The sequence below is a fragment of the Crocodylus siamensis genome, chromosome 4 (genome assembly GCF_052110815.1).
Source record: "Crocodylus siamensis isolate JL-2025a chromosome 4, ASM5211081v1, whole genome shotgun sequence".
Taxonomy (NCBI): domain Eukaryota; kingdom Metazoa; phylum Chordata; order Crocodylia; family Crocodylidae; genus Crocodylus; species Crocodylus siamensis.
The window spans coordinates 104,412,838-104,439,692 of record NC_143398.1 but is presented as its reverse complement, the minus strand read 5'-3'; the positions used below and the strand labels follow the sequence as shown (position 1 = coordinate 104,439,692).

At 43.8% G+C, this 26,855-nt stretch overlaps 1 protein-coding gene across 6 annotated transcripts in view; it reads left to right on the top strand.

Annotated features, from left to right (window-relative positions):
- MYBPC1 (myosin binding protein C1) overlaps nucleotides 1-26,855 on the top strand; it is a 108,673-nt gene that overhangs the window by 58,643 nt on the left and 23,175 nt on the right. For all 6 annotated transcript variants that reach the window (XM_090043245.1, XM_090043246.1, XM_090043249.1 and 3 more), the window contains 10 exons: nucleotides 458-582; nucleotides 4,357-4,462; nucleotides 4,811-4,977; nucleotides 6,793-6,955; nucleotides 8,641-8,747; nucleotides 10,754-10,887; nucleotides 16,525-16,681; nucleotides 18,304-18,408; nucleotides 20,721-20,909; nucleotides 22,797-22,931. In XM_090043245.1, the coding sequence (XP_089899371.1) occupies nucleotides 458-582; nucleotides 4,357-4,462; nucleotides 4,811-4,977; nucleotides 6,793-6,955; nucleotides 8,641-8,747; nucleotides 10,754-10,887; nucleotides 16,525-16,681; nucleotides 18,304-18,408; nucleotides 20,721-20,909; nucleotides 22,797-22,931 (1,388 nt within the window). The remainder of the gene's footprint in view (nucleotides 1-457; nucleotides 583-4,356; nucleotides 4,463-4,810; nucleotides 4,978-6,792; nucleotides 6,956-8,640; nucleotides 8,748-10,753; nucleotides 10,888-16,524; nucleotides 16,682-18,303; nucleotides 18,409-20,720; nucleotides 20,910-22,796; nucleotides 22,932-26,855) is intronic.

Genomic DNA, 26,855 nt, shown 5'->3' with positions numbered 1-26,855 from the left:
AATTACCAATCCCCTGAGGCATTTTGCTTACCAATAGCATCAGTGTATCTCAGCTATTATTGTCCATGTAAAAATATTAAGAGCATTAGAAGGATGCTTCAGCTCTTGTCAGTGCTTATTTTTGTCTTAACTGGTCTAGGATTTCAGCCACCATTTTCTTCAGCTGTCTTCAAGAATCAGTTTACATTTTTTTCCCCACATAATCACGTCTGGGATTTTCAGAGAGGCCTAAGGGAATTTGGTGCAGAACTAATCTATGTTTTTTCTTGCTACTGAGCATTACCAGTTCTCCATCCTTCTCCAGAAAGGTCTTGCAAGCTGTCTACTCCAACTCTCTACACAGACAGTGATTTTCCCCAGAATAATCCCTACAGAATTTCATAGTCGCAACCAAAACAAGAAAAACAAGAACAAAGGCCAACAACTTTGATAACATAACTTTGCTCTGTGCCTACAGATATATTTTTGAGCACAAAGGTAACGAGAGAATTTTATTCATCAATAACTGCTCACTGACTGATGACGCCCGCTACCACGTGACAGCTGGTGATGAGAAATGTTCTACAGAGCTGTTTGTACGAGGTAATGCACATCAGATTTCTTTTGTTTCTAAACAGTGAGCCAGATCTTCAGTCACTGTAAAATGATGTAGCTCCACTGGTTTTCATAAACCATGTAGATTTATAGCTGCTGAAGATTGGGCCCAATTTAGGTTTATGTGTATGTACCACCAAAGGATTCCTCTGTATTTCTGTGGCAGGCTGCTGGTTCCTTTCTTCATACCTCCATTGGTTTCATGACACATTCAGAAATGTGAATATAGTTCATGAGGTACAGCACACTAGAACATCATGAGTCTGTGATTACAATCCATTTTGGGGGAACACTGAGTAATTTGTTAGCCTTCCCTAACAGTGCACAGACTTGACAATATCAGTATGTTTGAGACAACTGATCTTTTGAAAACAGTCACAAACTAATCTTCCAGCTGTTAGTTTTATGACAAACTTCTGTCAAAACCATGGACTAGTGCGTACTTCTTCAAGTCTCTGTGGCCACATCTATGCTGTCTCTCACCTCATTCTCTTTAAGAAACTGGGGGACTGTGGTGTCAACACCTACACAGTCAAATGGGTCGCCAACTGGCTGGAGGGCTGCACCCAGAGAGTGGTGGTGGACGGGTCATTTTCGACCTGGAGGGATGCGGGCAGTGGGGTCCCCCAGGGCTTGTTCCTCAGGCCTGCTCTGTTCAACATCTTCATCAGTGACTTGGACGAGGCGGTAAAAAGCACCTGTTCAAATTTGCTGATGACACTAACATGTGGGGGGATGTGGGCACGCTAGAAGGAGGAAATAGGCTACAATTGGGCCTAGACAGATTTCAGGGGCGGGTGGATGAGAACAGGATGGGATTCAACACCGACAAGTGCAAGGTGATGCACCTGGGGAGGAAGAACCAGCACCATACCTGTGGGCTGGGGAACTCCCTTCTCATCAGTGCAGAGGCAGAAAAGGTTCTTGGAGTCATCATTGATGCCAAGATGAACATGGGCCGGCAGTGTGGGGATGCAGTCAGGAAGGCCAGCCACACTTTGTCATGCATCCACAGATGCATCTCAAGCAGGTCCAAGGAGGTGATCCTCCCCCTCTATGCGGCACTGGTCAGGCCGCAGCTGGAGTACTGCGTCCAGTTCTGGGCACCGCACTTCAGGAGGGATGTGGACAACATGGAGAGGGTCCAGAGGAGGGCCACTCACATGATCAGGGGGCAGCAGGGCAGGCCCTATGTAGAGAGGTTAAGGGACCTGAACCTATTCAGCCTCCACAAGAGAAGGCTATGGGGGGATCTTGTGGCCTGTTACAAACTAGTCAGGGGGGACCAGCAGGCATTGGGGGAGTCCCTGTTCCCCCGAGCACTACCAGGAGTGACCAGGAATAACGGTCACAAGCTGGCAGAGGGTAGATTTAGGCTGGATATCAGGAGGCGCTACTTCACTGTCAGGGCGGCTAGGGTCTGGAACCAACTTCCAAGAGAAGTGGTGCTGGCTCCTACCCTGGGGGTCTTTAAGAGGAGGTTAGATGAACACCTTTCCTGCCATGGCAGGGGGTCAGACTCGATGATCTACTCAGGTCCCTTCCGACCCTACTAACTATGAAACTACATGAGATGCTGACTGCACAGTTGTTACTGCTCAGTCATTTAGTACTTGCATAACCAAGTACTAAATGACTACGCAGTAACCGGTGTTACTGTGTAGTAGTATACCAGCACAGTTGCCTAGTGAAGTTTTACTGCGCAGTAGTGTTGTGTGGCATGAAACATGATAAAATGCTGCTGCACAGCAGTAACAACTTACTGTGCAGTCAACATCACCAAAAAGCCATTTGGGGATGCTACTGCACAGTAGATTTGGTTACTGTGCACTCATTTAGTACTTGTGTATGCAAGTAATAAATGACTGCACGATAAAAACTGTGCAGTCAGTCTCTCATGTATATGCAGTGGGTGCATCTATGCATGTGCTTTACTGAGGAGCTGACTAATTACCTCCACAGTAAAGCACCACTATCTACAAGGGTGGCGCTATTAAGCTGGAGTAAACTAATTACCTCTGCCATGGGATAACACTGCCTGACACAAGTACTATTCTATGGCAGTTATTTAGTAGGGCTGTGTGAAGCTTCAGGTGCTGATTCAATTTGGAGGAGATTAGGCCTGATTTGACAGCCAAATCTCCGAATCCAAATCGAATCAGGAAATGAATTAAAAGGTCCAAAATGATTTGAAGCTTTATGAACTGATTCGGAAAAGATTTGGAGAACTTCAGAGATTCAGGCAGTCTCTGCTCACTGCTGCAGGGAGCTGGACCTGGACTCCATCTTGGTAAGTAGTGGGCAGGGGAGAGGGGGCTGGAGGAGGCGGAAGGGGACCATGGGGGGACCTCCACCAGGCTCCATCCACCGCCTGCTCCCCCAGCCCCCCTAAGTGTCCCCCCGACCCTCATCCACTCTCCCAACCCCGCCCCCCCATGACTGCCCAACCTGGCCCCAGCTCCTGGCTCTTAAAAAAAAAGAAAAAAGCCCCACACTCACCAGATGCTGCACTGGCCTCAGGGCTTCTGGGGGCTAATGGCAGAGCCTCCCATGCAGCATGGGGCAGAGGGGGGTAGCAGGGATTACCCCCTGCCTGGCAGAAGCCAGTGAGTGGGGCTTTTTTTTTTAAAGAGCTGGGAGCTGGGGCCGGGAGAGAGGGTGGGGGGTGGGAGCTCATGACAGAGCCCCTCATGCAGCATGGGACAGTGGGGTGTAGCAGGGATTGCCCCCTACCTGGCAGCAGCTGGTGAGTGGAGCTTTTTTTTTTCAAAGACTGGGAGAGCCAGCAGGGGATGGGGCCTATCTGATTCAGAGATTTGGCCAATTTGGCAGTGGCCAAATCTCTGAATCAGATTCAGCCAAATTGAATTACCGAATCACTGTCCCCCAAATCAGCCAAATCCGAATCCAAAGCGAATACTAGCCACTTAGCACAGGCCTATTATTAAGTGTGTTGCAACGCATGTATAGATGGTGAATGGGGTGGCTGGGGCATAAGGGTGCTACAGTGTGGGCCTTCCTGTTGGCTAGCTGCACATAGCACCCTCATGCCCCAGCCAGCCCCTCCAAAGCATGTTGAGGTGGGGTGGAACAGCCTTGGGCCGGCAGACTGACTCCTCGAGCCCTCTGCCAGCCAGGGCTGTGCCATCCTGGCTCAACATACTGCAGTCCCAGGTGCACATATAAACATTGTGCCCAGAAGTAATAAAATTCTGCATGAACTGCACCAGAGGTTATTCATGCGTACTAATTTCATGTGTAGATGTGCCCAGTGTCTTTTAAAATGTATGCACTAAACAGGCAGACTTTTCTCTTACTCTTAAAATGGATGGGTTAAACCCTATAAGGATATAGTATTATAATGCCACATCATCATGCCATGTCCAATGTGCCACCTGAGGAAAATGCTGTGCTGGGAGAAGGAATCAAGGGGAGAAGACAGTACATTGCAGATTTTGGTGTCTGTCCATAAGCAACTTATATTGGCAAACTGCCAGTCAAAGGGATTGAGAGAGAGTTTTATTCAAACCAACTCAAGATTTTGCAATAAGTGTGCCTGCTGTTTATGCATAGGCCAGCTTCTTTCTGATTTCAAGTAGAAAAAAACTGCAGTAACTGTTGTGCTCACCAATACTCTTCTGAAGACAATTGATCTTAGTTCGAATTTCTTTCTTAGAATCATTTTTCCTCATAACACTTTTTTTTTCTTTTTCATATAACTTTGTTTCTCAAATTGTAAAACCATATCTTTTCTCACCATAGAGCCGCCAATATTGGTGACCAAAGCCCTGGAAGATACGAATACCTATGTTGGTGAAAGAGTAGAATTAGTCTGTGAAGTATCTGAAGAAGATGCAAATGTGAAATGGTAAGCCACTTCTGGCTGCCCTAGAGTAAACATTGGTTTCCTAAAAATGAAGACTGTAGTAGCTTAGGGCAAACAAGGAAGGCCATCGCCTATGTAACCAAACCTGAAATGTAGTTTAAAATATCATAAAAATAATGTTTTCCAAAATATTGAGACAATAACATTCTTTTAGTGTAATGACTACATTAATGAATTAGTTCATTTAAATCTTTCCTGTTTGCTCTACCTCCTCCAAAAGCTTCTCTAAATCTTTTCAGTTCAGAAGATGTCCATTCATATTGAAGTTACCCAATACAGTATTAGAATGGTACGTTTTTTGGGAAAATAAGATTTGTTATCTTCGATCAGGTTTAAGAATGGAGTGGAGCTAGGCAATGAACCTAGATCTCGCTACCGACTTAAAGTTGAGGGTAAAAAACACACTCTGATTATAGAAGAAGCTACAAAAGCTGACACTGCAACTTATTCAGTAATGACAACTGGAGGACAATCAGCTGCTAAGCTTTCAGTTGATTGTAAGTACTGGACATCTTTTCTATATGTGAATGTTTACTCCTGATAACAGATTTACCATCATCTACTGGTTTTCCTAGTAGAGTATTACTATTTGCCTATTCCTAGGAGTCTATGGGGAAATCTAAACATACTGATTTTTCTGTTGCTACCATCTAAGATGAATATATTGCATGTCTTTCTTCTGAGCATTATTTTAATTAATAGGTAATTAAGTAGGTCACGTCAGTTTTTTTCCTATCTAAATGCTTGCTCACTGGAGCATGAAATTTTCAAGAAAATAGAATTCTACAGGAAAAGTTTCTGCTTACCTTAAAACTTTTTCAGTTATTTGGAAAACCAAAGGAAAAGGTTTTCAGTCAACACCAGAGAAGGTTTTTGTTTTCTTTTTTTTCAAAAAACAAGTTAAAATGTTCCAACCAACTCTGTAATTAAGTTATAAGTATTGCTAAAGGCACTAATGCTCCTTGTCCTGCACCCATACACTTGTCACTATCAAACAAGACAAAAACAATGTTGGAATATTTCCAAGAAATAGATAAAATTAACTTTTGGGGGGTTGTACAATATGTATTTTTATACTTTTTAAGCTAAATGTATGCATAGAATTTCATTGCAGTGAGGGTCAGGGTGGAAGGTATTACAAAATACTTTTACTTATTTTGTAAATGTAGTGCATTTATTACAAACTTCAGCTCAACAAAGTTCACTGCCTTCCTTGTGGACACATTGAAATAAATTCAGATCTGCAGTATTTGCATTTTCTGATGAGTCTATGTCAATAAATCAAGATGCTAGCTTGCGTGAGTATGGGTAGCTGTGAGAACTGCTGACATTTTTCACCAGTCTGAATCTGGTCTAAGCTTCAACTGGGAGGAAGTAACTTTACAAGTTATCTGTCTTATAAGCAGCCACTGTTATACATGAAATAGAATTATATTAAGAACACAAATCTAAGTGAGCAAATGTGACAAAAAGGTGGTTATCAATTGCTGTTTTTGTTAGGGAGGACAAGGGATAAATAGACCTTGAACCTGAACTGTCCCATAGAGTTGGTTTCTTACTGACACATTTTGGAAGAAGCATATTTTGGACTGAAAAATTCTCTATGCACCTGAATTTAGGTTTCTGCACATGTTCAGGCGTATCTCAGTCTGAGCAGCTAAGTACTTAAACTCTGTTGCAATAGAAGCACAAGGCAAACTTGTTCCTAAATCCCAAAGGAACCCTGTTCTAGTAGGTATGGTCTGAGCACATGTAACACACAGCACTGAGTTCAACATAAAATGCAGCTGCTGTGCACTAAAGCATGGTGCAGTATGGGTGGTTACTTTGCCATGCATGTGGCAGCAATATGTAGACCCATGTGATGACGACATCACTGTAGCACACTGTATGGTGACATAGCACACCACTATGTCACCGTAGGGTGACATGTAGACGTGCCCATAGTCATTTTCATACAAAATGATGGTGACATTTGCTCTGTTGGTTACATAGCGGGAAAGGCTCCAATGAAGAGTAGAGAGTGCTCTATTCTAACCTATTCTATAGTTTGATGGTTCGGGCACTCTGTCAGGACATAAGGTTGTGGGTTTGGATCCTCTCAGACTAAGGAAGACCTGAAACTAAGACTGCCCACTTCCTCTTTGAGTACTCTAACCACTCGGAAAGGATTCTGTTTATTGAATAGCATAGCATCTGATCTGCAACCTCAAGTCAGGCAACTCATTACAGCGGTTAGTAGCAGCTCACAGATAGAATCATGAATTGTTATTCAACATCAGCACTAATTTCTATGGTTTTGTTTTCCTAAGTGAGACCACTGAAAGTAATACATGCACTAGAAGACCAGACTGTAAGGCTTGGGCAAGATATCAACATGAAGTGTGAAATATCTGAGAACATACCAGGAAAGTGGTACAGAAATGGTCAACCTCTTCTACCTAGTGACCGTGTAAAAATATATCACAAGGGAAGGTAGGCATGTTACTTAGAATGGGCTGGTTTGTAATAGGAGGGCATCATCAAGATATATTTTCTGTGACTTGTCATCTGATATCTTTCCACTCTTCACCTTTAGCACTCGTATATATTTATACTTATTTCCGTGTTTTTCTTGCATACAACACATACCTTCCCCCACAAAAATGCAGCTGTGCTGGGTGAAGAAATATGGTAACAACAGTTTATGCTGCTAAAATTCTGTCAGGCAAAAATGAAAGTAATTGTGCACACAATCCCCAAGAAGCAGAATAATGAGCAGAGTTATCTCCCTAGCTACTGCTACTGAATAGGGCTGTGCGAAGCTTCAGTCCCTGATTCAATTTGGCAGAGATTCAGCCTGGTTCAATGGCCAAATCTCTGAATCTGGATCAAATCAGAGGACGCTTTAGTCTCTCCAAATCAAATCAGAACCCTCCAAATCGATTTGGAGACATTTGGGGATTCCGACATAGACACAGTTTTAAATGTTTTTTCTACATACCTCTAGGTACTAGGTGGCTCATGAATGCTGCAATGCTGAGGCGCATTGAGCGCGCTTGGCAGCAGACCCAGAAGTGGACCAGAAGAACTTCCGATCCACCTCTGGGTCTACCAGGGAGCATGCAAGGGGGCCACCCTGCACCCCTCCAGCTCAGTGACTGGTGCCTCCTGGGTCTGGGAGGGCACCCAGGGTACCCCCACAGCCAATTGCCGAGCCAGGAGGGGCATGGGGTGGGGCCCTGGCGCACTCCCTGGGGGACCCGGAAGTGGACTGGAAGTACTCCTGCGGGACACTCCATCTGCCCCAGCAATGCAGCAATCACAAGCCACACTGGTACCGTGCTGGTACCTCAAAGAAAAAACATTTAAAGCTGTGTCTATGTCTGAATTGCTGATTCTCCTAATCAGCATCGAAACTTCAGATTTGGATTTGGCTGAATTGAATCAGGGACAGTGATCTGAATCCAGAAATTGATTCACTGTCCCTGATTCTGGCTGAACCCAAATCAAATAGCACCTGCTTTGCATACTCTTACTACTGAGTTGCTACAACAAAGGATCTTTTTATTTCATTCTACTTTTAAAAACAAGGTGCACATCTTACTTTGGAGTGTGCCATATATATGAAAATATGCTATTGCAGAGCAGGATTTATTAGCTATCAGTTTACTTTTTGTCTTCCATTTTGGTCAGTGTATTCAAGTTGGTAATGAGCCATAATGGAGTTTCATAATGTAGCTCCATTTAAGAGATTCATATTGCTTGAAGTTTCTATTGCACTTACTGTGGAGAATGGAGTACAAGGTTAAAACAAGTATTAGAACTGGTAGAAAAAAATGCAGTTTTAATTTTTCTGTTTCTTGGGTTATTTCTGGACCATTTCCATATACTATGCACAGAATTTGCATTCCTGCCTATGTGAGTTGTGTATGCATTTGAAATCGGTCAATGCTAGTACTCCTCATTTTCTAGGGAGCCTGTATATTATTTTCACCATTTTAAAAAATGAAGGGAAACATCTTCAAGCATATTCATGAAATTTAGAATTTTTAGCCAGAAACCTCAAAACTAAGCCCAGATTTGATGAACTTGTAACTTAAGATATAATAATATCTTCCTTATATCTGCCTACAGTCTACTCAATATAATTCAATGGATTGCTTCTTTATTTTTCATAGAATCCACAGGTTGACTGTATCAAACTCCCTTGTTGAAGATGAGGGTGAATACACTTTTGTACCAGATGCCTATAAAATCGACATACCATGTAAAGTTCATATTGTAGGTAAGTGTATGGTGCATCAAATTATAAAGTTTTATTTTCTTTGACTTTTGGAAAGTGAAAAATGAATACCATATGAAATATCTAGATTTTCATCAGGAAGTCTTCAAATACTTATGCAGTCTAACAATTAGGCAATGTTCAAGTAAAGTAGAAAATATTTTATCACAAATCATGGATGCCTTATGGTTTAAGGGTTTGATCCAGAGCCCCTTCAAACTACAAGAAAGGCTCCCACTGAATTAAATGCAAGCATTAAGATATTTTTAAAACATCTTCTGCTGGCCCTCTTTGCAACGTGTTATGAGAGCTGAATGCAGCATAGTGTTCTTTGAAAAGCTGACTTACCATATTTACTGCATATATGGAAAATTTATAAATTTGTTATAATTTTCCAGGCATATAAATAATGATCAGAAGTTTGCCATGAATTTGTCCCCCTACCACTGTTACAGGAGGGAAAATAGATCCGGGGGGGGCGGTGTTAAGTAACCCTCTTGACTTGTACCTCCCCCCCCAACACACACAGTTTCTTCCCTCTGCAGCTGGTTCTCCTGTGTCTTTACTGCCAGACACTGGAGGCAGATAGAACTGACAATTTTTGCCTGACCTGGCCACAGAAAGTAGTTTATAGCCATGACCAAACACAAGTGCATGGCTGCAGACAGTTTAAAAATGGCCAGTTGAGTGAAAATCTAAACCCTCATTGCACGAGGGGTCAAATGAAGATATTTCAAAACAGCATCTTCTACAACTTCTGTCTGCGCTACCTGCCAGCCTGTCACTGTTTTCAGAATGGAAGGTGGGGAAGAGAGTGGAGGGAGTTCAGTCGGGGGGGTTTTCATCTGCTGGTGGAAGGTGGAGTGGGGTTCCCAAGGGAACCCCAAGAATGACCTCCCTCTGCTCCCTTTCCCTCCCCCCCATTATGAAACAGGGCAGGCTGGGAGAGAGGCGGGGATGTTGCTAGAGGAAACCAGTTGCAGGTTCCCAGCCAGTAGCTAGATTCCTGCCCACCCTGGAACCAACAGTGAACTTCTGTTTTCTTGGGCAGAACATTGTAACTCAAAACACTTCCTGCAAACGTTCTCAGTTATAGCAGGGAGCTGTACTTCTGTCTGCACTCCCTGCTTACCCTGAGCACCTGGAAGTGAGAAGCAAATTTGAAAACACTGCTACAAGTTTTAGCACAGGTGAAGTTTCTTTGTGTGCAACTATAAGATGAGGGGCTTTCCCCCCTCCCCGCTGAGCTGAAAAAAATTCATCTTGTATTTGAGTAAATATGGTATTTCAAAAAATGACTTGTTTTTTTTTAACAAGAATAGTGATACTGTTACACACTACCCCACATACTAAGTATATGAAGCATCATTCATTTGGTTATTTTTTAAAACAACATTCATTCAATGTATGAGACTCGGTTAATCCAAATTCAGTCAATCAGACAAAATACATGTATTACTTAGCTTAGCTTTTCAAACAGAAGTAAAATATCATAGCAAAGGTACACAGTTTATAATCACTGGGCCACAGGTTAGGTATTATCCAGCCTTCCTCTTGAAACTGAGCCACTGCACATTGTATTTAATATTCAGGATGAATGGATGGAGAGCAGTGAGGAAGTTTCTACCCCACTGGTAGCAATGTCCAGGCTAGGACTCAGGACCTTATCTCTTCTACAAGGGCATCCATTTCCTGCACCCACATATCTCCCTCTTTTGGCTGCCCGGGAGGACAGCTTTTAAAGGAGGGCTGGAGAATGGATTGGATAATGCCTAACCTGTGGCTTGGTGGCTCAAGGACCATGCTGGAAAGTCAGAGATTTTTTTGCAAAGAAAATGCAGTTGAATTGAAAACATCAGAAAAGCACATAAATGAGGACTAGTCTTTAACTTCCTATCTACAGTCTAAAAGGTTAGTATTGCAGAAGTACATCCATGTCACTGTCTTTATCAAAATGTTCTCTTAGTGTGACAGCACTATAATGGACTTGGTAATATCTTCATTTTCAGATCCACCTAAACTCCATCTGGAAGGTCTTGGTGAAAATAACACAGTGACAGTTGTAGCAGGAAATAAATTACGACTTGAGATCCCAGTCTCTGGAGAGCCAACTCCAAAAATTATGTGGAGTAAAGGGGAAAAGGTATGGCAATTAATGCTACTGTATCCTTATTTCTGCAACCTGGTATAAAGACTTTTCTTCTCAAACAGACTTTGGCTTGATGAATCAGTAAGTTTTAATTGTTTCTGTGGCTCTGGCCCTGTGAAAATATTATAAGGAGCCATTTACTGCATTACATTTTGTCTCCATAACTTCTTGTTCAAAGAAAGGCAATTATACATATATTTTATCTATCTGGGTATGGCTAGGTGTTACATTTCAGCTCCCAGACTACTCCACTGGGCCATACAGTCTAGGGAGGAGGTGAGTAGTTCTCAGTGCTAAAAGAATGGGTCAGGGATAGGGATGTCCGAAGCTTCGTTTGCTGATTTGATTTGGTGGAGATTCAGCCCGATTCAATGGCCAAATCTCCAAATCTGAATTGAATCAGGAGACCCTTTAATCTCTGAATCGAATCGGAACATTTTGAATCGATTCAGAGAGATTTGATGATTTGGGCATAGACACAGCTTTAAATGTTTTTTCTACATACCTCAAGGTACCAGGTGGCGAGTGAATGCTGAGATGCTGGGCCAGATGGAGTATCCCACAGGTGCATGGGGGAGTCCCCAGCACATTCAGCAGTGGACCCAGAGGTGGACCCAGAAGCACTTCCAATCCACTTCTGGGTCTGCTGCGGAGCATGTGGAGGACCCCTCCCCCCATTCCCGGCTCAGCGACTGGTGCCTTGTGGGTCTGAGGGGGTACATGGGGTCCTCCCATGGCCAATCGCTGAGCTGGTGGTGCATGGGCGTCCCCCCGGCATGCTTGGTGGTGGATCCTAAGTGGACCAGAAGTAGTTCTGGTCCACTTCTGGGTCTGCCACCAAGCACGTAGGGGAGCCCCCCTGTGCTCCTCTGGCACTTTCCATCCTCCCCAGCATTGTAGCATTCACAATCCATGCCTGGTACCTCGAGGTTCCTGGACAGGCTCAGCAAATGGGCGGACGAGAACCTGATGGTGTTTAACACCGAAAAATGCAAGGTTCTCCACCTTGGGAAGAAAAATCTGCAGCATCCTTGTAGGCTTGGCAGTGCTACGCTGGCTAGCACGGTGGAAGAAAGAGACTTGGGGGTCATCATTGACCTGTTACCAGATTCGCCCGCTACTTTGGGGTGTGCTTATTTATTAGGACTACGGTCTTGGTAATTCTATTAATGTGCTGCTTGTGTTGTGTTTCTATATGGAGCTGTATCTCTCCCTTCTGCAAGCCCTCACCCCCAATGGAGCCATCTTGCAGGACTCAGTTCGGTTCCTGAGCTGGGTTCCTACAGTCCCCAAATCAGTCATACACACAAACACACACAGATTAATGTGATACTCCTGTCCTGGCCCAGTTGATCAGCCTGGGTTCATATGCCAAGAATCAGTTCATCAGAGCAACAATAACTATAGTCAGACACAAGCACACAGTTAAACAGAATACCTCTGAATCCAGCTGGGTTCAGCCTCATGGGCCAGCCTTCAGTTCATTAGGGCATGTCTGAGCCAAACTGGGTCAATCAGCCTGTACAAGCTGATCCCCTTATGTATTTCAAACTCAGCACGTCCCAATCTTGATGAGCAGGCCCCACAGTATTTTTGGGCTTCACAGGGATCTTTAGCTTACGTAAAAGAAGCATTGCTGCACAGCAAGTGGAGAAGGAGAAGTAAAGAAGGGAAAATATACCCAGTTACCACCAGTTTGATTATAAAAGTTATTTATTGGTAAGTATATGAAATATACAATGGCACTAGCAGTAATAGACATGCAAAGGAAAAACAAACACAAACAGTTACAGTATTACCCTGGTTTCACTAAGTATTTGGGGAAACTTAGCTCAAGCTTAACTAATACAGTTCAGGTTCAGAAATCTATGCTTAGAGAGAGAGAGAAGAGAAGAGAGAGAGAGAGCTGGAATCTCACTAGTCCAAGGCACTGGGGTTGCAAAGCTGACAGGTTAAAGTTCTCAGCAAGATCCTTGAAGGGGGACGATCTGCCTCCTGCAGCCTCTTAAGAAGAAAGCGGGTGGTGTCAGCACACACACTGCTGCTTCTTTTACAGATTTTTATACCCTCAGTTCAGCTTCTTTCAAGCATACTCAGCAGTGTAAATCAAATTGTCTTTTCTGTTGACAAGGGGTTATCTGGTTGGAACATCTCAGGAAACTGATTGATACTCAGGAAACACATATTTAGGAGCCAGCTTGACATTCCTATGGATAGCAGATATACTGATGGGACATCACCTGGTGTCTTCAGAAACAATAGATAGCTTGCAGCATCAGGATTTTGGATTTTTACTTGCTGTGAACAAGCCTCAGCTTAGCATGACTTTTCCAGATCTTACTATAGTCTTTTAACAGACATAAGGCACTTATTGGAGTGTTCATAACCTGTTGTGGAGAGGACTTCCACCTGTCGTCCCAGGAAAAGAATGACAACACTTGTGGTCAGGGTTCCAACAGGCTGGATGCTGTGATGAACCCTGTACCATTCTTCAAATGTTGCCCATACCCCCGACTCGGTGTATTGCCTCAGCATTTCCTTACCCGGCAACTGAGTTTTAGCCAATTAAGTTTACATAGGCCTCCCATAGTGGGACCGGGGAATGTACAGCCCGAGATGCCTAGTAAACTTACTTCTGCTTAGAAGTGGGGGGGGGGGGGGAGGGAAGTCCTTTGTAAATCCAGATTAGAACTGGACTGATAAATGCTGAGCTGGATGTGTGGGTTGATTAGCATTTGGAGCACAGATTCCCCATCATGCAGTGCTCCCCTGCTTCGCTGATCCCAGAATTCACTGCAGTCTCTGCTTCAGGCTTTCTGTTCTCCATCTCTCATGTAAATGAATGGTCATCTGGTCCCATCTCAGATGCAAATGAGACCTAGGAGTGTTGTTTCACTTTTGTCACCCTTATCTGGAGGGTTTTAGGTGTGTCTCTCACTGCATTTTAATCAGTTTCTGTTTGGGGGGAGGGATTCTTTGTGAGTCAGACAGTCTGCGTCCTGTGTCAGGGTTCCCCAAGAACATGGACCTGAGAGGTAGCAGACCACAATATGAACATGAGCCTGCAGTGTGATGCTGCGGCTACTAAAGTGACCAAAATGCTGGCTTGCATCCATAGATGCTTCTCAAGTAAAGCCCGGGACATCATTCTCCCCTTGTACTTGGCCTTGGTGAGGCCGCAGCTGGAGTACTGCGTCCAGTTTTGGGCTCCACAATTCAAAAAGGATGTGGAGAAGCTTGAGCGAGTCCAGAGAAGCCACGCGCATGATCAGAGGTCAGGAAAACAGACCTTATAACAACAGGCTGAGAGTCATGGGGCTCTTTAGCCTGGAAAAGCGCAGGCTCAGGGGTGATCTGATGGCCACCTACAAGTTTATCAGGGGTGACCACCAGGATCTGGGGGAACGTTTGTTCACCAGAGCGCCCCAAGGAATGACGAAGTCGAATGGTCATAAACTACCATTTCAGGCTGGACATAAGGAAGAATTTCTTTACTGTCTGAGCCCCCAAGGTCTAGAACAGCCTGCTGTCGGAGGTGGTTCAAGCACCTACATTGAACACCTTCAAGAGTAAATTGGATGCTTATCTTGCTGGGATCCTATGACCCCAGCTGACTTCCTGCCCTTTGGGCGGAGGGGGCTGGACTCGATGATCTTCTGAGGTCCCTTCCAGCCCTAATGTCTATGAAATCTATGTTCTCAGTGGTGACAGATTACAGAACAAGGAGCAGTGCTCTCAAGTTGCAGGAAGGGAGGTTTAAATTGGATATTAGGAAAAACTTTCTATCTAGGAGGGTGGTGAAGCACTGGAACAGGTTACCCAGAGAGGTGGTGGAAGTTCCATTGTTGGAGGTTTTTAAACCCTGGCTAGACAAAGCTTTCACTAGGATGATCTAGTTGTGGATGCTCCCTGCCAACCCTAACTTCCTATGATTCTATGATATCAGATGTGTTAATTTTGATAGGTATACTTTTGTTCTAACAGAGTCACAGATAAAGCCAAAAGGAACACTTGTGAACATGTAGTCTGACCTACTGTGTAATTAAGGCTCTATTCCTTCAGTGGAGAAAATTATTTTTCCCTTAAAGTAGCTGAGCTGCGACTACTCAACAAATTGTAAATAGCATTTAAATTGCATATAATAATTTATTTTATTAATGTGATCTCTGATGCTTTTCCTTTCTCCCTTGTGAAATTTGCTAGGTTTGGGTTCACATATTCAAAAACACTTTACTTCAGTTTTGCTTTGCATGCGTTCTCACCACTCATGAGAAACTGAAACTCAAACAAAAGCCATCAAGGGCACTGACAGATGTGCAGCTCCCCACTGTAATTCATGGTGTTTCACAGAAAGCACCATGAGCTACAGCAACCCCCCGCCCAACCCAACAGGCACTCACTGTTTTGTGGAGGGGAGAATTGAGCTCCACTTTGGAGACAATCCAGCATAGAGAGGCTTTGTGTCTACAGTCTCTCTCCCCTAGCCCTGCCCCTTCATCCCTTTCAGCCCTAGTGCTGTCTGCAGCATAGGAGAGGGAGAAGGCCAGGGAGGGAGCTCTGGTCTCGGGTTTGCCCCATCTGTGCTGGTAGATGGGGGGGCATGGATTGGAGTCCCCCACCTCAGGAGGGCTCCAGTCCACCTGCCTCTCCTACCCCACCCTCCCCTCCAGCACAGTCTGAGCTCTCTCCCCTGCCTTCTCCCTCTCCTATCCTGCAGACAGCACTGGGGGTGGGGCTGGGGTGATGCAGCCTAGCCCTGCTCATACACAGGAACAAACAGAAGTTAATAAAGGTGCTCTGTTTTGGAGCACCTTTATCTGAACCTTCATTAATTGAGGGCTAATTTGTTGCACTCTCAGGCACTTCAAAGCGCTCTGCAGCCATGCACTTCTGTCAGGTCATGGCTGCAGAGCACTTTCAAGGGGATAATCATGTGACAAATATCACTTCTGTCAGCACCCCAAATTTCTACTTGGCCTTTCACTAATTTTATGTAAGGGCTATGTGGCTTGGCTCAGATTTGCAAAAGTTAATGACCCACTTTGCAAACCTTAAAGTTCATCAAGAGCTTATAATGAAACCATGAATGAGGCAAGCTTCCTTAATGCACAACTCCAATTACATCTTCAAATTTCTAGCCCCACTTGCAGAGATTGGGCTATGCAGTTCTCATTAACTTCAGAAGGAACTACATGGTCAAATCATTGTTTGGTGTTTTGATGTATAATGTGTCAAGACCAAGGGCTTCTCTATACTGGGTATTGTTCAAGAATAGCTCTTATTCTGAAATAAGTGTCCACATATATAATTATTTGGACACCTATTCCAGAATTATTCAGCCTTAAATTCATACTGTACCTTAAATTGAATTATTTTTAAAATTTAGATAACCCATAAAAATCTTTGAAATGATGCAGCGTTGAATAATTATTCATTTGCCTATCCCTTTTTTTGGTTTGTCATTCTCATGCACAGGAAATGGTAGAAACTGTGGGCTTTTATATAATGTTCAAAATAGTGCCTGTACTTATTTTTGGCAAATACTATATAGCATTTTGCTTTTTCACTCTTTGTCCATTCTGTTTCTCAAATCACAATACTACTTTTCCCTCCCCTAACTTTAATACCTAGTGGATCACAGACAGTGGCAGAATACGCGCAGAAACTTATCCAGATAACAGCTGTTTGGTAATTGATACAGCTGAGAGGGATGACTCAGGTCCCTACAGAATAACGCTAAAGAATGAGGCTGGAGAAGACAGTGCTATAATCAACATCAAAGTGGTTGGTAAGTCATGAGAGCACTCTATCACACTGACACATTTATCATATGTCCTTCTCTTTTAATAAATATTTATTAAAGAAGCTCCTAGCCTAGATCAGCTTCTTTTCCTCATATCTGAAGAGCCTCCTATGTAGTGGCTGTCCTCTGTAATCATCAAAACCGTCAGTGAAATCTGTTTAAGTTCTCATCACTGACCCCAGCATTGTGGTATCTGGGCAAGTAAAAATCTTTAATGTATTCATCCTCATAATACCATTATAAGGTTGGAAAGTTCTATCATCCCCATTTTAAGAACTGAGGTATGCACAAGTTAAGTCCACAAAAGGATTTCAATGCTTAAAGTGGGTTAAAGGGTTTAAGCCTAAAATTGCAATACTCAAAACCTTCTTTCAGTTCATACCTCACCCTAGAGATGCCAAGACTGTACATACCTGTTTTTCACAGTACTGTTCCCAAGTGTCTAAAGATCTGCTTCTCCACATGCCCAGCAGTGTCTCAGTCTTAGCAAGGCTCAATAATTTGATATCTATCTCAACTTAAATCCTGGCAGGGTTTGTAAAGGATTCCCCATTCCACTTGATCTAGAAGACATTCACAGAGAATGCCTCCCACATGAGGATTAGAGCTGTGTGAAACAGCACTGTTTTGTTTTGACTTCCATTTTGATGTTTTGATAGACCAGTGTTTCGTTTCAAGTTTTGCTTTGTTTCAAAGCACAGTTCAATTTCATTTCATGTGTGACTGTGTGTGTGTGTGTGTTAGGGTGCAGCTGTTTTTCCGTCCCTCCACCAGAGCACTGGGATTGGAAGAGACCTCAGGGAAGGATCACAATCACTGCCCAGCTACACTGTCAATATCAGAGGAGTCCTTCCCCCGTTTTCCCCCTCCCTCTCCTTATTTTCTGTTTCCCTGCAAGCAAGCCCAACTTCAAAACTCAAAACATTTCAAAACTTCCAAAACATTTCAAGTGCCCTCATTTCGTTTCACGGCTGTTTTGAGGCCTTTCATTTTGTTTTAATTTCGTTGTTTTGAGCTTGAAATGAGTCAAAACAGCATTGAAACGAAACACCCAGTGAAATTTCGCACAGCCCTAAAGAGGATATATACGAAATCTATACAAAAACTGTTAGCTTTTTTAAAACCAGTGGGGGGAACTCCCCTTTTATGCTGCAGTTCATTGGCTACAGTACTCACCCAAATACCGAATTCAGTATCTTCCTCTGCCCAAATGGACGCAAACATGTTTTCCACCTCCAACAATAAGGCCCCTAACTACGTGGTAGAATATGGCATCCACCCCCTCCTCTGATTGGCCGTGGAGCCCTGGAAGACCCACCCATCCCTAGAGATTGATAACTGACTATCTGTCAATATCTGGGGAGGGGTAGGATTTCTGGTGACCCCCAGCCAATCAGAGGTGTGGGTGGGGCACTGTGCTTCCCCGCAAAAATGGTGACCAACACTATACCTGGACCATGAAATTGGGGGGAGGGGGGAGTCCTGTAAATTAGGTAGGTCCCTACTTATTCAGCACTTTGTCCTCTATTATTTTTTAATTTAAAAAAAACTTTTTTTTTAGTTTAACTTTATTTGGTTAAGCATATATTTTACTTTGTTTGCAACAGATATTCCTGACCCTCCACAAGCACCAGATGTGACTGAAGTAGGTGAAGATTGGTGCATTATGAACTGGGAACCTCCAGCCTATGATGGAGGCTCTCCTATCTTAGGTAAGTGCTCTTCTTTTGTTTGGTGACCCTGTAATATGGCCAAGGGAAATGAATGCAAAAGGAGTGGGACCCTTTACTAAGATGCTTGGTCTCTGGTTTTGGAAACTTAAACTCTTAGAAATCAACACCAGATGCACCCTCCCATATCTTAGTTTCCATGAGGCATTTCCTTATAAATCTGGATTATAGGCCTTTGAGACTCAAAGGATTGTCCTTCCTACCATAGATCAGTTGTTATTAAATGGAGGTATACATACCCTGGGGCACGGCGTGGCATCTCCCCGGCGCATTCACCTCTTACCCAGGGGAGGGGGAAGCATGCATTGGGAGTTGCCAGCCCCACACAGCACACTATAGTGCTTCCCCACCTCCCACCCCAGCCCGCTGTCCTGATTGGCTGCTACCCCTTTATAGCACAGCTGCAAGGGTCTGAATGGTGGGGGGCGGGGGGGGCAGGAAGTGTGCTTTGTACCTGCCCCTGGCAGCACACAATTGGACCATCAGCAATCCCCAGAGCTGTGACCAGCCATGGCAAAGCAGCATGGTGTGCAGCCAAGCAGGGGGGCAGTGCTGGTGGTGGTGGCTACTGCCTTGTGCAAGCCCCCCCATTCACCACCCCCTCCCAGCACTGCCGCTACACACACCCCTGGGAGGGCATGGGGGGCATGTGCAGGCTGCTGTGGGCTGTGGCAGGGGTAGTGCTGTGCTGTTCCCGGGAGGGATGTTGGGCTGGGATGAGCTGGAGGAGGTTGTGGGGGGCTATGGCAAATTTTGGGGTGGCTGCAGCCTGTCCCACAGTCCTGCTTCCAGTACCACTGCTGCCCACCCTGAGTGCAACCCAGCCCAACCCCTGCCAGGAAGAGCCCAGCACAGCCCCAGCCCCAGCCCCAGCCCGCCCTGTCTCCTGCACATATCGGGGGGGCACATGCCCCCATGCCCTCCCAGAGGTGTGTGTAGTAGCAGGAATTATTCACCCCTGTCCCTGCCCTACTCCCTCCTGCACTGTGGGGATTGTACCATGACCCAGTTCAGACAGGGCCCCATTCACCGTGAATGAAGCCTTGGCCGGGCTGGGTCGTGGGACAATCAGAGCTCAGCAACTCATCCAGGGGCACGGGTGGGTGGTTCCCTCTGCTGCATGCACCATGGGGGAGCCAAGTGGGAGAGGCATGGGACCCACCCCTTTGGCTCCCCTGCACCACACCCCTGGACAAGCTGCCGGGCTCTGATTGTCCCACAGTGCAGGCAGGAGTAGGGCAGGGGCAGTGGTGAATGATTTGCCTCTGCCTCATTCCTTCCTGGACTGTGAGGGTCTCAATCCCCAGCCCCAGCCCTCACCACTGTGGGGGTGGGGGGAAAATTGAGTCCCCTGCGGTGAGGGAGGGAATGGGGCAGGGGCAGGGGGAGGGGTGATTGAGGCCCCGGCTGGGATGGGTGGTAGAATAGGTGGAGGCTTAAGGGGCACCACTTAGCCCAGCTGGGGCCCCACTCACCCATTCCCTGCTCCTGCCTGTGTCCTGCTCCCTCCTTCACTGTAGGGGCCTTGATCTGCACCCCCCACATGGTCCTTTCCCCTCCCCTCATCCCTTCCCCCACAAACTTACCTGCGGGGGGGGGGGACATGCATATGCACACTCAGCCCCCTGAAATAACTTTTTCTCCTCCGCCTAAGCAGCACCTGCCTCTGCTCTAGCCCCAACACCATTCCCCCATTTGCTCCCTCACATCAGGGGCCTTGATCTGCCCCTCCCCACTTAAAAACAAGAAAAAAAATATAAAACGTACATGAGCTGAAACTTTGAGACCGGAGGGGTACACTTGTTAAAAATGTTGAAAACCCCTCCCTTAGATGACTGAGTTTAGTGAAAAACTTGCATATTTTTTATCATAAACACCAAACCTGGAGAATATTCTTTTTGTGTGTTAGCACGGACACAGGAAAGCATGTGATGAGTTCCTAGGCACCTTGGAGTATACTAAAGCACATGGGAGTTAGGAGAGCTCAGAAGCTGATGGGGCTAACCCCTTATGAATTTTGACCTAAATACTGCTGTGTTACAAAGTTAAATTTAATGGTTTTGGGGGGAGGTGAGGAAGAAAACCTAATTTAACAATCAGAAAGTCTTCATTTGTAAAAACCTAAGACAGTTACATGTAAGTCACCCAGGGATCAGAAAGTGATATAGATTTGTATCTAGAAAAGGGGTTAGTGGCCACCTAGAAAGATGACATTGATTTGTAGCTGATTTTATAAACACTGAGCTACTGGCTAGTTCTTTATTTAATCTTATACCACTTTGTTTGGTCAATAGGATATTTCATTGAAAGGAAAAAGAAACAAAGCTCCAGGTGGATGAGACTTAATTTTGAACTAATTAAAGAAACAACTTTTGAACCAAAGAAGATGATTGAAGGTGTTGCTTATGAGGTCCGTGTATTTGCTGTTAATGCAGTTGGGACTTCCAAACCAAGTATGCCTTCAAAGCCTTTTACTCCCTTAGGTGAGTAAATATGAATATAGAATATACATATTTTCTATGTATTTAGAAAATTAGTGTATGTATCATATTATGATTATTTTTACTACTGTAGAGCCCCGGTTATGGACCATGACACCACTGTGCCAGTTACTGTACAAACACAGAGCAAAAGGACTGTCTCTGTCTCAAAGAGCTTACTGCCTAAGACAGCAATTTTCAGTTTGCAGTCTGTGAACCCCTGGGGGATCCACAGACTGTTTCTAAGGGGCCCATGAAATATGACTATGATCAATCACAAGAATGTGAATGATAAATACATTTATAATTCATAGGGGTCCACACCTCTATTTCATTTCTAGGTATGTTCTTTAGAAAACTTTCACATTTTAGAAACAACCAGACTCTGGAAACAACTGAAAAGTTGGGGGAAAACAAATTAAACTGAGTACCTCAATGGCTTGTGTTCCATGCCATGCGGAGATCTGAGATTCGTTCAAGCTTACCCCTTCAGTGTTTATCCTTAATTTTTGTATAATGCTTTTCAATTTCAAGAAAAGTATGCAAGCATTAGCAAATAATTCTCACAGCACATTTTGAAACAATCAGGTGTTAACTCCAAAGGGCAAACAAGTTAAGTGATTCACCTAAAATCACACAATAAACTAAGCAGCAGAATTAGGATCAGGAATTTAAGAGCTTTTGGATTCTAGTTCATGCTTTGTTCACCACTCCTGCTAAGAAAGCTTGCTATATCTACTACTACTTGAGCCAGCTCACAGGCCTTCTTTCTAGCCCTAACATACTGACCACCTCAGCCTCCCCACACCTGGGGAGCATGCCGGCCTGTTCCCAGTAGCTCTCCCAGGAATCACAGACCAAGGCTAAGCTTCCTCTAAGCCTGCCACTCTCTGAGTCATGTTCAGTAATTATCTGAGTGCTACAGCCAAGCCCCCAAGTGGCCCTCTTCCACCCCTCTTCCTGTCTTTAGTGCCCATGATTAGAGTCAATCCCAGGAGAGACAAGTCATAGGCATGACTTCTAGAAAGTGATTGCTTGAATATCCTGTTCCTCTCCAGTAAAACCCTTCTAGGAATCATTCTGCTCACTACTTGTCTTTCCCTCTGTGCTTTATGTATGGAGAGCAGCAGAATAATAGTGGTGAAGGAAGGATACCTTTTTGTTTCAGGATAGTTTAGGGTGAGCTTTCAATTCTCCCCAAAGCAGAAGTATAGGCATACTCAGATTTCTTACTAAGGAGGAGTAACCTGATTTCAACATCCTTTCATAGTGTAAATCATGTCTAACCGTACAGTAAACAGTCTTGCAAACTTTTTTATGGTGTACCATAACATCTAGGGACCCTCATTATGGATAAGGAGCTTATTTTAGCTTAATCTCAGTACAGGTAAAGGTTATTGATGCAGAAAGGCAAGCTTGCCTCTTTACATAGAAGCAGGTTATCAAATGGTTCTGACGAAACACAAAATCCTATTATTATAAACACCATAGTCCAGGAGGAGATTTCTGCCTGATGCAGAGGACAATCAAAACCCTGTGAAATAGTAAAGAGAGAGTGCTGGTGCAGCAGTGCCTTCTTTTTTTGAGAGGAGAAATATGATATAATAGGGAATTTCATGTCTGTCCAAATATACTTCAGTGCTGCAGAGTCTGTCAGGTGGTGTACTTGGTGGGGAGACAGATTTCATCTATTGGGCAGGTTATCTTACTCCTTAATAGGACAGACTAAAATATGAACATTTCACAAAAGAGAGACATACAGCCTTAACCTCTCAGATATCGAAGCCCTAGAACCTATGATGTCATTTGGGGAAGGAGTTAGAAGATTACCATTTATTGTACATCACAGATGCCAACTTTCATGCTAATACATTGTTCCCTTATTTTTAGCTGTGACCAGTCCACCAACGATGCTGGCTGTTGATGGGGTAACCGATACCACAGTGACTATGAAATGGCGACCACCAGACCATATTGGAGCAGCAGGTTTAGATGGCTATGTTATAGAGTACTGCTTTGAAGGAAGTAAGTGACAACAGCTATAATATGCTCCTAGCACTTAAAATAAATGAGATATGACCCATCTTTTCTCTTTGGGAGCTGATAGCTTTCACTTTGAGGTGAAAATTAATCAATCATTCAGCACTGTCAAGCTATTGGGTTTCATTCAGGTTCTGCTGTAGGTAATCTGGCATTTGATCTGGCTTTTCAGAACAACAGACACTTACATATCTGTGTTTCCTATACAACGTACAGGAGATTTGGATTCAGGAGCTTCCACTACTCCCTTGTTTTTTCAGGAGAGAAACTGGTCACATAAAAGAGAGCAAAAATTTGGATAGATGGTGAAAGGGAAATTTTTTTAAATGATCCTCTAAACTGGAGAGTAGAGGAAATTAAAACCCCCCATCGGGACTAATTCTGTATGAAGGCCAGTCATATGGGGATAGTATAGCCTGCAGTAAACAGATGTGTTTGAAATGTCCACCAAAGGGTTTCCCTATGTTTGAAAACAATTGTGGGATTTCCTCAAATGCCACATCAAGATACAGAGGACAGACAGCCCTGTGGTTCTGCTATGCTATAAAACGGAAAAGATCTGAAGCCACCAAATTCAGATCTGGATTTAGAATTCCCGCAACATTCAAAGGGCTTGGGTCCAGGATTTTTCCTTCAGTCTGTCTTGAAAATAGAGGTGAACACACGGATAAGAACAAAGTAAGTGTGCAAAGGAAAAAAAAGCTCAGTCAAGAAAAATAATGTGAGAAGGAGAAATGCAAACAATCTGTACCATATAAGTAGCAGTATTAGTGTATCAAGTGTTCAAATAGTAGAACCTTTATATATATACTTCGTAGCTACATACTTAGTGGAATCTTTCCACTAATATAAAGCTGGAATGTGGGTTCAAAAAGAAATTAAGACCAATGTCATTTGGACAGGTAAGCAACATTTGACATAAAAGAATACAGAAAATTTCATTACCATGTGTATCTAAGATGATTAATTGTGGAGCCACTAGAACAGTGGTTCTCAACCTTTTTCCTACCAGGAACCATTTACAAAGATTCATGGCCTGTCCCAACCTACACTCCACTGGCCCTGTCAGTGCCCAACCCCCAGTCCCCTGCCACCTGGGCCATGCTGGTGTCCCTCAATCCCAGCCCAGCCGAGGTGAAGGGAGCCCCAGCTACCCAAATCCTGCTCAGGTCGGACTGCTTGGGCTGGAGCAGCAGTGGAGCAAATCCAGCCCCGGCATGGGCTGGAGGGAGGAGGAGGAGAGGCCTCTGGCACGCCCCCTGCCCTGGGCTGGGGCTGCAGCATCACACCAGGCACCCTGGTCAGGGCTCCCCCCACCCCCAAGCAGCGTCTCCCAGCCGCCCCACACCTGCGAGCACAGGCACTGGCCCTGGTGGCACCAGCCCAGCCAAGCAGTTCTCCCCTACCCCCTTCCCCTGCTGGAAGGGGCAGGCACCTTCCTGGCACTCCTCTGCCCTGCCACAACTCACGATCCTTTAAAATAGGGGTTGTCAACCAGGGGTACGCATACCCCTGGGGGTACTTGAGAAGGTCCTGGGGGTACACGCAGGCGCCAGATACAGAGCACTGCCACGCACTACCCCACGCTGCTGTACAGGTGCTGCCTGCCCCACCAGATGCAGGGGAAACTCGCATGGAGTGGCTACCACCACTCCATGTTCAGCTGCACGCCACACCCCGCTCCATGTCTGGCAGGGCAATACCCCAGCTACCAGGGGTACATTGATCCAAAAAGGTTAAAAACCCCTACTTTAAAATATTCTTGTGACCCACTGTTGGGTCACTGCCCACAGGTTGAGAAACACTGATCTAAAAGAAGTTCTTCCAGAAATATTTGCATATTTAAAGGAGTGGAATGCAAATATGTTCACTTTGACCATTTGTTGATATTAACTATACTGTAAATCTAAATGCTGGTTCAAATGTATTGTGCAAGTTTTTACAAATCAAGGACAGAGAGGGCATTTAAATTAACAGAAAGTTTCTGTGGATGCACTTTATGGGAATCAGCCTGAACACAAGATAATACAGAACAGAACTTGTGGCCCGACATTTAGGATTTAAGTATCACAGGAAAACAAGAGTACAGAGAAAGCAGCCTGATCCAGCAAGAAGCAGAGTGTATTCAATTCTCATGCAAGTCAATGAAAGGAAAGGACCATCAGCACCCTTCTAGAAGTACTCAGCACCTTGAAGTCATTATCCATAAGGAACAGAGTGAAAGACATGGACCTGCTGCAGATAACATAAAGACAGGCATAACTGGAGCAGGTTTCCTTCTTATATGGCAGGAGAGAGGTGGGAAAGATTTGGAAAGAGGAAAAACACAATACTAGGTCCAGATGCAGCAAATACATGCAATCCTCATATGTTCCTATGACAGTTCCATTGAACAAGCATGGATATTTTTAAAAAGCTTTCTGAAATCTACTGGAATAAGAAGTCATTTGGTGATTTTAATTATATTATGGGACATTGTATATGATGTCCTTTGCCTGTAAACATAGCTCCCATTAAAGTCCTTTCAAGTGTTATGAAAAAACCCCTCAATGACATTATGTGGCCACACTGTATAACAAGACAAGAAATTCTCTGGAACCAAATTAGAGGGTCAATACATTGTTTATGATAATACCAACTATAATACTAACAGGAATCTTCCGAGTCTATATTTAAAGGTGCAGCAAAAAAAAAAAATCATTCTATGCCTGTTAAACAGAACAAATTCTTTACTTTTTTTCAGATAGGTTTAAAACATACGAAGATACAACAAAATAACAGTTGAATCTGTCATTTTGGTGTTACCCACCTCAGATAAAATACAATATATATAATGTATTTTACATAGCTTTTTGTGTTTATGTATATCTATATATGCCTCTTATAAAATACAATACATGCAATGTATTTTACATAGCTTTTTGTGTGTTTATGTATATCTATATATGCCTCCCATATATACATATGCATCTACATATACACAATCAGTATTACTTATGTGTATATATAATATACATTAGTAACATTTAGGAAGCCAGCTTAATAGAAAATACAAAAATATAGGAATTTAACTAACTATGCATACATTTTTCTTCATTCTGTCTTTTTGCTTTCTTTTCAGTATTTTCATGTCTCTCTTCTTCAGTCTTTTTTCAATATCTTTTTATTCTCTCAGACTAATTTTTTCTATAATGTTTAATAATTCCTTATATTTCAAGTTTCATATGAACATCTCTTTCATCTGTTCTTTTATTTTCCAGTTCTGCCTTTCTAGACTCTTGCTGATTTCTTCAGTTGTGTTGTCTCACTCAGTCTCTCTTTTTGCCTTTGAATGTGACACAAGGATTTTTTTTAATCATAGGACTTTTAGAAAAAGTCATTAGGTGGTCAGGGGGAGCAGGGCAAAATTCATAGTAATACATCATTTAGAATTGTCAGGTGTTGTAGATCTCAAATTGTTTCCCACCATCTGTTTTCCCTTTTCCTGAATCTTACAATTGGATATGCACAGGTGAGCCCCTGTACCTGTTCAAAGACTCATTGGCTTCAATTAGATCCCCTGTAGATATAACCATGCTGCCACCGTACCATCTGCTTGGTATGACTATCTGGAACTGAACTTGCACTATGATAATATGAAAGGAATTTTAATACATTAGGTCTCATACTAAAACCAGTTTTTAATATCTAACTAGATTCTCTTTTAAAGATATTTTTGTGGTCATCTTCTCCTCCTACTTCTTCCTCCTCCTCCTCCTCTTCCTCCCTCAAAGGAGAGAGAAGCCTCATCAACCCTGGAGAACTTATACCTTACTTTATTGACCTGCTTCCTTGTGTCAAGTCAGCATTAGTAACAAGTTTCCCTTCTATCTACTTTAGTTAAATGTATTCTTCCTCTCAAACCTTTCT